At 44.0% G+C, this 12,500-nt stretch overlaps 1 protein-coding gene across 1 annotated transcript in view; it reads right to left on the reverse strand.

Moving 5' to 3' along the window:
- LOC143297939 (uncharacterized) overlaps positions 1 to 10,135 on the reverse strand; it is a 74,513-nt gene extending 64,378 nt beyond the window's left edge. Inside the window, exons 1-5 of the mRNA XM_076610550.1 lie at positions 10,016 to 10,135; positions 7,929 to 8,039; positions 6,197 to 6,464; positions 5,205 to 5,343; positions 2,071 to 2,146 (exon numbers count right to left, since the gene is read on the reverse strand). Of these exons, the coding sequence (XP_076466665.1) occupies positions 2,071 to 2,146; positions 5,205 to 5,343; positions 6,197 to 6,464; positions 7,929 to 8,039; positions 10,016 to 10,105 (684 nt within the window). The 5' untranslated portion in view covers positions 10,106 to 10,135. The remainder of the gene's footprint in view (positions 1 to 2,070; positions 2,147 to 5,204; positions 5,344 to 6,196; positions 6,465 to 7,928; positions 8,040 to 10,015) is intronic.
- Positions 10,136 to 12,500: the final 2,365 nt, after the last annotated feature.

Here is a 12,500-nt window from a genome sequence, read left to right on the forward strand (position 1 = left end):
ATGGAGGGTGAGGGAGGTTCTCAGTCAACCGTACACATGTGACAAACAGTATCATTAAAATGAGCGATATGCATAACACAGAGAGAAAGAGAGAATGAATGAATGAATGAATGAATCTTTATTTTCCAACGGTGAAGATATTAGCACTTTGGCCGACTTACACATCTGCCGTTGTTCTAAGAGACACACAAACAGCTACGCATATAAATGCATTTATACTGAATACTTAATACATGTATAATGTACGAGTATAACACAGCGTCAAACTGAGAGACACAACATCGCTCACATCTGCACTGAACGGAAGCGAGTAACACACACACGCACACACGCGCGCGCGAGCACACACACACACACACACACACACACACACACACACACACACACACACACACACAGAGGGAGAGAGAGACAGAGTGAGACGTTTGACGCTTTGACACTTTCATGTAATCGTCCATGAGGTCGTTATGACATGGGTGAATTTTGCTTCACAATACTTTCATTGCATAGCAAAACATTAGAACAAACGAATGAAAATAGTGAAAGGTAATACTGAAACAAAAGTTCTTTCTTTGGGGAAAAATGGTAGCAAACAACAGACCACACAACACACATAATAACTAAGTTCATTCATCTGTCAATACAACAGATTCCAACACTGGCTGCAGACGAAAATGTCAAATCTATTTGAACACGCAGTTTGTATCTGTTTGAAGTGATCTTTGCCTTATCTTCAAAGTCTCTCAAGGCCTGACTAAGCGCGTTGGGTTACGCGGCTGGTCAGGCATCTGCTTGGCAGATGTGGTGTAGCGTATATGGATTTGTCCGAACGCAGTGACGCCTCCTTGAGCTACTGATACTGATACTGATACTGATACTGATATGATCACCTCGTGATCATCTTATGTTAACATGCTAAAGAGATCCTTTCTTTTTTGCAAATTATATATATATATATATATATATATATATATATAAAATCACACATTTGCTTCTTAAAACATCATAAGATTTACAATCAAACATAAAATTAACTGTCGAGTTACACAAAGGAATAAACAAACAGGTCTGATTCGAACTCAGAACTCAGAAATATTTTTATGTACATCAGCTCTGGGCCACCATACAAAGAGGACTGGGATCAGGATGTGGTCAAAAAGAGCAAGTGAATATCAAACCACAGTTACAGTGAAGCGAGAAAAAATGATAATGCCCAATGTTATGATGACAATATTTCTGACATTCTAAATTTTCATTTTTCGCCTCTCCTGTTCATAGCATGAAAAACATATTTTGACACATTGAATCTTGGGGTGTTGTTAGTTGCTTTGAGTTAATGAGAGAGAGAGAGAGAGAGAGAGAGAGAGAGAGAGAGAGAGAGAGAGAGAGAGAGGGGGGGGGGGGAGAAAGAGAGAGTGACACTGACACATTTTTACTGACAACAGCCAATAGCCCTTATGTCAAGGGGGTACAAATCAGTATCATACACAAATGGCGATGTCAACTGAATTCACATATCAATTCCAATAAATCATTAATAGAAGAAAATTAAACAAACAAAATTAATACCTGTCTACGCGACCATCCAACACATCGACAAAGATGACAATATACAGCATAATTATATGAATAGCGGTGGTATTACATCTAGTTTGATGAGATGGCTGATTTCTGGCGCAAATCGTGAACCTGTGTCAGGTATTTTAGCTTGGGAAATCATTGGTCGTTCGTCATCTGAGGAAAGTATTTGGATGTCATGTGGGTTTACTCGAGGTATTTTGAGAGAGAGAGAGAGAGAGAGAGAGAGAGAGAGAGAGAGAGAGAGAGAGAGAGAGAGAGAGAGAGAGATACACACACACATTAACAGACAGACATTCTGACAGACAAACTCACAGACAGACATTCTAACAAACAGACAGACAGACAGACAGACAGTCCATCAAACAGATAATCATCCTGAAACTGAGATGGAGCAACAGACAGACAGCGACAGAGTGCAGAGTCAGTCACAGAGACAGACACAGTGGCAGACACAAAAGACATGCAGACAGAATAGCATTGAATACTCACAGGATGACAGCATTCGGTGATCTGTCCGGTTTTAAACTGCTCATAGTTGTTGCCAATATGCGACGAACAACCACCACTGCACGGTTATTGAAAGAAAGAACGAACGAATAAATCAATTAACTGGTCAGTCGATGGGTCCATGTCATTGCGTCGACAGCTCATTGCGTGGACAGGATGTGTAGAGGATGTAGTCTGGGTATACAGGATGTAGTTTAGAGGATATAGTCAGGGTATAGATACAGGATGTAGTTTAGAGGATGCAGTCTGGCTATAGATACAGGATGTAGTTTAGAGGATGTAGTCTAAGTATAGATACAGGATGGTGTGTAGAGGATGTGGTCAATAATGAAGGACGTTTGTCGCCATTCAGCATTCCAAAAGTGAACATAGCACAAATAAGAATTTACAATTGGAGGACAAAATCCACCTTTTCAAAAATGAAAATAGAACAATGAGCTGTCGACGCAATGAGCTGTCGACTTTACGGGTACCTCCCCAGTCGATCAGCTGGTCAGTAAGTCAGCTGTCTAGCTAGCCAATCAACCCACCCAACCATCCAGAGTTTTACGAAGTTCCACGTGCATGCAAGAATTCCCGCAATCATGTAGAAACTGTGTAGGATTTTGTACGTGTTCTGCGCTCCTCTGTGTGTGCATATATTTATCCATCTTTCCCTGTGTGTCAGTTTCTTTCTTACTTTCGTTCGTTTTTCTTAGTGGGCAGCACTGTTGATTTGAACCCCTTCAGTGCGAAAAAAAAAACAGTAGAAAGTGGTGTTTCAAGTCATTAAACAATATCCAAAATAAAAAGCCTCAAACTGAGAACATAGCCTAGAAATATACCACTCTAGATAAACTGTATGAATTTTCAGCCTTCCAGAGTTATTTCCCTTCTTCTGATGACGTCATCAGTGACGTCACTATGCACCATGCACTATAAACGTTCTAAAGCACTCATGGGATTTTGAACTGCATGCTATTCAAGTCACAAAGACCTAATATTCATCGTCCAAAGAAAGATGCAAAAAGAGTATAAGAAGGAACAAAGAAATTAACATGTCAACTGGGAGATAGTGCACGCGCTTTCGTCAGGAACATTTCGTCGTTTGTGGCGCGGGAAAAAAAAAGGTCAAATGACGTCATGGGCAGCCCACCACTGTAGCAAACTGGCTTTTCTGGGTGTGCACCGCCTCTCTTCGGACAACTTTTCGACAGAGATCTATCACAACAGTTTATTTGTACAGACTGAACCAAACAACAACAAGAGAGGCAAGGCCTTCAAGACTCACTAGTGATACGCTTTAAAAAAATCCAAGCTTTTTATGTATTGAGTATAATTTCAAAATGTAATGTTTAAGATGAGAAAGATCAGTTTAAAGCAAATTAAGTCCCCTAGCATTAATTACAGAGTAATTTCCCTTCTTTACTCTCTGCACCAAAACGTTTGCAAAATAAATAAAACTTCCATGCTTAGCAAAAGAAGTTCCTGTTTGAACAAAAAATGATAATAATGACTGCTCTTGTTGTTGGGTCAGAATATCAGATCAAAGTGCCAATTTTTGAGAAAACAAAAAATATAAATATAACAGTAAATGCAGTTTGCATATAATTAGGCTTCATTTTTTGTGTGTGTGTGTGCCCATCCCAGAGGTGCAATATTGTTTTAAACAAGATGGCTGGAAAGAACTGAATTTTTCCTATTTTTATGCCAAATTTGGTGTCAACTGACAAAGTATTTGCAGACAAAATGGCAATGTAAAAGTTTACCACGGACACACAGACACATATTGTGGATAAAATGATGCTTCAAACTGACATTCCGTGTGTCAAGTCTCTCCAAAGTCGAATCCAGATGAGGCTCAGTGTTGATTTTTAAATAGATCAATTCGAATACTTGTATGACAGAGCTTTGACAAGAAACACGCTCAAAGTAAACATAGAAGATTAAAGCAAATAACTAGTGTAATTATAAAACGAAAAATAACTTGTAAATTTGCAAAAACACTCACCGAAATAGTTCAAAATCCTTTTGTCGGAACTGGCGATTTCAACTACGAAATTTTGGCATTTCGGTGACCAAGAAAAACCGGCAATGGAGACGCACATGCGCACCCGGTTCTAGCTAAAAATAAGCGGGGAGTCCCGACGAAAATCCGACGAAAGTGGGTCTGCACAACCTCCCTAATATTAGTCAACTTTAAACTGAAGTTTCATTGATTGTTTTAGAGATACTGTTCATTTGTCTGTGTGTCTGTCTTTCTGTCTGCCCGTTTGCCTCTCTGACTATCCGCCTCTCTCACTCCCCCCCCCCCTCCCCCCTCGCTTTCTCTATCATAAACACACATGCACACATGCAACCCTCCAAACACAAACACGGATGTTCTCCCTGTGTGTGTGTGTGTGTGTGTGTGTGTGTGTGTGTGTGCGTGCGCGCGCGCGAGCGTGTGTCTGTCTGTGTGTGTGTGTGCGCGTACGCACACGTGCGTGTTTTCTTCAGTTTAACGTCTATTCACTATAAGTGTTTTTAGACGAAAAGGAGTAAAGTAGTGGATAAAGGAAAGGGAATGCATGTAAATATTAGTGTAAAAAAAAGTGTTCATGTTATGTATCAGAGGAAAAGTATATTATAAGAAAAAGTCTAAAGAGATTGTGGTGTGTATTGAATGAGGTGTCATAGGAAGGAGAATATGTATATGCATATCAACAAGTATTAACCTACAAAATATAAATAACAGCATTAATTATAATTCATCAAAGGAGGATACCAACTGGGCTGGAGTTTAAAATTTCTGAAAACATTTTAAGTACTGAATAATCATTTAAAATCTTTTCAGTGGCTATTGAAATATTGGAAGAAAAGTCATCAACTACATCTTTTGGAATTAACTGTCTTATTCTCGGACAATGAATGAGTAGATGGCTTACAGTTATTTGCTTACCGCATATACATTTTATATTTTTAGAAAATTTTGTACGAAAGGTATTTAAACGAAGTCTGTACATTAGACTTGTAATTTGTCTTGAATGTGCTGCTGGTGCCGAATTTAGTGCGTGTGTGTGTAAGTGTATGTGTGTGTGTGTGTGTGTGTGTGTGTGTGTGTGTGTGTGTGTGTCTGTGTGGAGTTTTTTTCATACTGATCCGTGAACAGCAGTCGTCCGTCGTTGGCCAGTCCATACAGCGCTTTGGTCGTGCTGTTCCAGGGCACGAAGCGAATGCACGTGTATCTCTCCATGATTGCTATGGTCCCCTTGATATTCCTCACATAGCCCTCCGCTGTCAAAGGGACGTTCAAGACACACACAGAGTCGGGTATTAGTCATGATGATGATGGTGGCGGTTGTGCTGCTGCTGCTGATGATAATAATGATGATAATAATAATAATCATCATCATCATTATCAGCATCATCATCGTCATCATCATCATCATCATCATAATGATAACAATGTGCCTTCTACAGCTACAACAACAACAACAACAACTACTACTTAATGACGACAAAGGGTCTAATGATAACAATGAACGTAACAACAACAAAAGCAACCACAACAAAACAACAACAACAACAACAATGATAACAACAGCAGCAGCAGCAGCAACAACAACAACAATAATAATGATGTTGTTGATGATGATGATGATAATAATAAGGATAAGGATAATAATGACACAACTACTACTATAATGATACTAATAATACTAATAATGCTGCTGCTACTACTACTACTACTACTAATTTTGGAATCGTGAAGGCTACTGACCCCCCCCCCCCCCCCCCCCCCCCCCACACACACACATACACAAACACGCAAACTATACACAAGCAGCGCGTGCACATACGCACATACGTGCTCGCAGACACATTTTATCGACACTACTACTACTACTACTGACTACTACTGCTACCACCACCACCACCACCACTACTACTACTACTACTACTACTACTACTACTACTACCACTACTAATATCACTACTACTATTACTACTACTAAAGTAGTACTTTTGTTGTGTGGCATATTACAAATCAGGTTCGAAGCCCCACATTCCCTACCCCACCCCCCTTCCTCCTTCTACTCCAGGACTCCCAGCGTTGCTAGGTGCTGAATCGCTTTCGATCACTTACACAATCTGGACATATCAAATTCGTAAGGAACGATGCCATTGGTCCACAACTTGTCAGTGTCCATCATGGAAATTCCACGTTTCCGTCGGCGTTTGGGGGTCGTGTTATTTTGACCCGTGGGGTGATGAAGAAAGGGGGTGTGGTCTGTTCCTGTTTCTCCATCTTCTTCTTCTTCTTCGTCTTCGTCTTCTGGTTCCTCTTCCGAGTCAGGAGAAGATGGGACATCATTGTTGAGGTCTACATCGTCGTCATCAGAGCTGTCTTCTACCTGGAAGAAAGAAAGAAAGAAAGAAAGAAAGAAAGAAAGTAGGAGGGAATTCTGTTGAATGTCACACACACGCACACACGCACACACACACACACACACACACACACAACAAAACAAAAAAAACATACACACAAACACACACACACACTGCGCACGCACGCATACACACACACACACACCGCGCGCGTGCGCGCGCGCACACACACACACACACACGCACACACACGCGCGCGCGCACACACACTGTTTATTGTACACTTTGGTTAAAGTATTAATTTTCATATTTGAATGTTTACCAAAATCAAAACAAATACAGAAATGTAAATACCTTTACAAAAATAAAGTCACGGGGAGAGAAGAAGGGAGGGGGGGGGGGGAGGGAGGAGGGGGGACGGGGGGGGGGGGGGGCGTAGTAAGTTTGTGGGAAACAAGACGGATGGAGATTTGAATACAATGATTTTATGAACATTTGAAATGAATAGAAAGTAGTGCAAATTACAGACGAGTATTCAAATGGACTTGGTAAAAAAAGAAACTCTTTAGTTCAAAAAGAACTGACAACGAATGTGATCAAAGTAAGAATTTCCCAAACATCAACGTTCCAAGTGAATGTTGTTCACACTATCTACACACACACACACACACACACACACGCACGCACACACACACACACACACACGCACGCACGCACGCACGCACACTTACACGCACGCATGTGTGTGTGTGTGTGTGTGTGTGTGTGTGTGTGTGTGTTTGTGTCTGTGTGTGTGTGTGCATTTTTCTCTCTTTTTTTTTTTCATTTGTTTTTAAAAGTGAAATGGTTTGTTTTTATTGTGTTTTTTTGTTTGTTTTTTCTCAAGGCCTGACTTAGCGCGTTGGGTTACGCTGCTGGTCAGGCATCTGCTTGGCAGATGTGGGGTAGCGTATATGGATTTGTCCGAACGCAGTGACGCCTCCTTGAGCTACTGAAACTGAAACTGAAACTGCTCTACAATATTGATGAGAAAGTGAGATGACAATCATTCCTCTCCCCTCCCCCTCTCCTCACCCCCCTGTCTCAATCGATATCAATCTCTCTCGCCCCCCTCCCCTCCCCTCCTCTCCTCCCTTCCTCCTTCCACCTTTCTTTCCCTTCCCTTTCCCCCCCCTCCTCTATTATTGTTATGCTATTTTTCGTGATGGATATTTTGTAGGCTGAACAGTTATGTCCCAATGACATTGTCATTACATGCTTTTATTTGATGTACTGTAGATACGTGTGCAATTCCCATCAAGGTGTGTGTGTTGTCCGTGTCATCGATCGATGAAAAAAAAAACAAGAAAATTTTATTTTCCATGCTCTTTTTGTTGTTGCTATAATATATGTGCATGTACTCAAGGCGCCTGACTAGCGTGTTTGTGTGTGTGTGTGTGTGTGTGTGTGTGTGTGTGTGTGTGTGTGTGTGTGTGTGAAATGATATTTACCGGCAGAGTCCCTTCGACAAGCACGCCGTAGTTAACGAAGAACTCGTTCTGGTGAAGATGGCTCGTACCGTCGTTGTTGTCATCCTCTGGGAGGTCTGGCCTCATGGTGGCCTGAAACACACACACACACACACACACACACACACACACACACACACACACACACACACACACACATACACACACGCGCGCGCGCGCGCTAATGTAATTAATTTCTTTACGAACAAAATGTAACGGTACCAATCTTTGGCTTCCGAGTGTATATCTTTGTCTTATTTCACAGCAAAATAGTTACTGTGCATGATCATTGTTTCCTGATTAACTTTAAGATTCTGTGTGTGCGTTCGTGCATGCGTAGGTGCGTGCGTGCATGCGTGCGTGCGTGCGTGCGTGTGTGTGTGTGTGTGTGCATGCGTGCGTGCGTGCGTGCGTGTGTGTGTGTGTGTGTATGTGCGCGCGCGCGCGGGCCTGTCTGTATGTTTGTCTGTCTGTTTGTGGCTGTCTCTGTGTGTATAGTTTTTGTTTATATTCGTGTCTTTGTTTGATGTTGGTGATGGCAGTGGTGTTCTTTGATGTTGATGTTGTTGGTGGTAGTGGTAGTGTTCTTTGATGTTGATGTTGTTGGTGGTAGTGGTAGTGTTCTTTGATGTTGATGTTGTTGGTGGTAGTGGTAGTGTTGTTTGATGTTGATGTTGATGTTGATGTTAGTGGTAGCGATGTTTGTTGTGTATGTTGGTGTTGTAGTGGTGTTCTTTGATGTTGATGTTGTAGTTGGTGCAGCAGCTGAAGGTATCTACCTCCGAACCAGGACAGATGGAAAGCTCTTCAACCTCTCCAGACTAAGAGCCAAGACTAATGTCCAGCTGAGGTGCCTGCGTGACTTCCTCTTTGCAGACGACGCAGCAGTAACGGCCACTCAGCCGAGGATCTACAGCAGCTCATGATGCCTGCCAAGACTTCGGGCTTACCGTTAGCTTGAAGAAAACACAGGTCATGGGACAAGATGTTGACTCTCCCCCAGCCATCAGCATCAATGACCATGAACTGGATGTCGTCCACGACTTCGTTTATCTGGGCTCAACTATCTCAGACACCCTCTCACTTGACGCAGAGCTCAACAGGCGCGTCGGCAAGGCAGCTACCACCATGACCAGACTGACAAAGAAAGCATGGAACAACAGCAAGCTGACTGAGCACACAAAGATCGAGATCTACAAAGCGCAAGCCTGCGTCATGAGCACCCTCCTGTACGGCAGCGAGTCCTGGACTTTGCATGCCCGACAAGAGCGAAAGCTCAATGCTTTTCACATGCGTAGCCTCCGACGCATTCTGAACATCACCTGGCAGGACAAGGTCCCCAACAACACTGTCCTGGAAAGAGCTGGATGCACCAGCATATACACGCTGCTGAAACAGAGATGTATGCGCTAGCTCGGCCATGTCGTGCGCACGGACGACGGACGGATCCCTAAAGACCTCCTCTACGGAGAACTTGTGCAGGGAAAACGTCCCACAGGCAGACCACAGCTGCGATTCAAAGATGTGTGCAAGAGTGACCTAAAAGCCTTGAACATCGACCAGAACAACTGGGAAGTAACAGCCCTCGAACGGTCAGCCTAGAGACAGACTGTGCAGAAAGGTCTTTCCAAGTTCGAAGAGACACTCGCTCAGCAGCACGAGGAAAAGAGAATGAGAAGAAAGGCTGCAGCCCAGGCAGACAGACCAGCGTCAGACTTCATCTGAGCACTCTTCCACAGGGACTGTCATTCCCGCGTCGGACTGGCCAGCCACACCCGACGCTGTACCTGAATAAACACCTAGAGCGCAACTCCATAGTCTTCCGAGACTGAAGGATGCCTGCTATGTAGGTGGTAGTGGGTAGTGTTGTTTATGTTGATGTTGATGTTCTTGATGTTAGTAGTAGCGTTGTTTGTCGCTGATGTTGGTGGTTGTAGTGGTGCTCTTTGATGTTGATGTTGATGTTGATGTTGTTTGTGGTAGCGGGGTCCTTTGATATTTGATGTTGTCGGTGGTAGTAGTGGTAGTGGTGTTTGTCGCTGGTGCTGAAGTGGTGCCAGAGGACTCACCTGTGGGGAGAAACAGTGGACAGGTAGGGAGCAGAGAAAGACCAGCAGCACTGTCGGCATCACTGGCAGACTGTGGGATGGCACTGCCATGGTGAGGGGTGAGGGGTGGGGGGTAGTGTGGGGGTGGAGGGGGTGTCACGGAGACCCAGGTGACTGACGTCAGCTGCTGGAAGGTGTGGACAGGCACTGGTTCCAGGTGGTCCTGCGGCGGGGAGTCAGATGGGGGAGTCTGTTCAGCAGGAGGAAGGTGGCAGAATGATTAAGACGCTCAGCTGCCAATACAGAGAGTCCGTGAGGGTGTGGGTTCGAATCCCGCTCTCGCCCTTTCTCCTAAGTTTGACTGGAAAATCAAACTGAGCGTCTAGTCTTTCGGATGAGACGATAAACCGAGGTCCCGTGTGCAGCACGCACTTGGCGCACTGAAAAAGAACCCATGGCAACGAGAGTGTTGTCCTCTGGCGAAATTACGTAAAATGAAATCCACTTTCATAGGTACACAAATATGTAAGCATGCACTCAAGGCCTGACTAAGCGCGTTGGGTTATGCTGCTGGTCAGGCATCTGCTCAACAGATGTGGTGTAGCGTGTATGGATTTGTCCGAACGCAGTGACGCCTCCTTGAGAAAGTGAAACTGAAACTGAAACTGTTCAGCAACACTATAGATGTACAGAAAAACGTTCTGATCGCGCGTGTGTGTGTGTGCGTCTGTATGTCTGTGTGTCTGTGTCTGTGTCTGTGTGTCTGTTTCTGTGTTTGTGTGTGTGCCTGTGTGTGTGTCTGTGTGTGCGTGCGTGTGTGTGTGTGTGTGTGTGTGTGTGTGTGTGTGTGTGTGTGTGCGAGCGTTCGTGCGTGCACAGCGCGCGCGTGTGTGTGCATGCGTGAGAGAGAGAGAGAGAAAGAGAGAGAGAGAGAGTATGTGTGTGTGTGTGTGTTGTGTGTGTGTGTGTGTGTGTGTGTGTGTGTGTGTGTCTGTGTGTCTGTGTCTGTGTGTCTCTGTCTGTTTCTGTGTTTGTGTGTGTGCCTGTGTATGTGTCTGTGTGTGCGTGCGTGCGTTCTCGCGCGCGTGCGCGCGTGTATATATGTGTGTGTGTGTGCGAGCGTTCGTGCGTGCACAGCGTGCGTGTGTGTGTGTGTGTATGCGTGTGTGAGAGTGTGTGTGTGTGCACGCATGTCAAGAAACACACAAATTTGTCATATTCCGCAGTTGTGAAAAAACAAAACAAAAAAAACCTTGTCAAATCTTTACTCATGTTTGAGATCTTTTAACATCGTGTTTGCTTCTCATCGAAACTATGATGTACTGGAATCACTCAATCCAAGTAAGCAGCGATTACGTGTATGTTTTCAATTGCTTTCCAAGTTTGTTGTTGTTTTGTAAAATAGCGAAATGTAAAAAAAAAAAAAAAAAAAAAGATTAAGATTTAAAAAGGAGAACTAAAGAAAAGGCAGTTGCAGCTATCCAGGAAGTGAGTAAACAACGTCCAACGAAGATTGGAAAACGGGGTCTTCTGTCAACCGAGAGAAAGACCAAACGCAACTCAGCAACAATAAAACCTGCCTTCAAATCATCCCCAGCTGTTTACTTTAAACGATGTAACGCAAACTGACAGTCCACACTACTTGAGAGTGAAATTTGACTGGATGCGTTTTTGACATAAGACAATAATGATAATGTACTGAAATGAAAAAAAAAAAAATCGAGTCCCCGAAGCAGTATTGACAACAAGACGAAACTATGTGATAATCAGTTGTGCATCTTGATAGATAGAATGAGAGAGAGAGAGAGAGAGTGAGAGAGAGAGTGAGAGACAGACAGAGACAAAGAGAGGCAACGAAAAGGACAAAGAGAGAGACACAGAAAGAGACTGATAGAGAAAGCCACACACACACACACACACACACGAAGAGAGAGAGAGAGAGAGAGAGAGAGAGAGAGAGAGAGAGAGAGAGAGAGAGAGAGAGAGAGAGAGAGAGAGAGAGAGTCTCTCCATTTCACTTACAAGTATCGTCTTGGACTGACGAAACACCACTAAATCCCGAACCTGAACAATCATATATTGACATGGACACGCACACAGAGACCCTTTATATATGTATATATATATATACCCTACACGTGTGTGTGTATGCGTACGCGTGCGTGTGTGTGAGTGCGCGCGCGCGCGCGCGCGTGTGTGTGTGCGCGCGGGCACTATCAGCCCAGTGCAGACGACTTTCTCCACTCATTACTGATCACTTGGCTCGCTTGTCATCACAGAGGGTCGTTCAAGTGAAGAACAAAGAGAACAATGAGAACTGTGTTTTCTTCGGGAACTGCATGGGTGCAGCGACTTTGATGACAATGTGTGAGTTAGGCTGATGGGGGAGGCAGTGGAGGCTGGGGTTAGGGGAGGTGGAGGGGGGTGGGTGGGTAGGTAGCAGTGGGGGCGGGGCGGGGGGGGGGGGGGGAGAGGTTGTACGAGGTTGGGAGGTGCTGGGGATGAG

The sequence above is a fragment of the Babylonia areolata genome, chromosome 23 (genome assembly GCF_041734735.1).
Source record: "Babylonia areolata isolate BAREFJ2019XMU chromosome 23, ASM4173473v1, whole genome shotgun sequence".
In the NCBI taxonomy this organism is placed as follows: domain Eukaryota; kingdom Metazoa; phylum Mollusca; class Gastropoda; order Neogastropoda; family Buccinidae; genus Babylonia; species Babylonia areolata.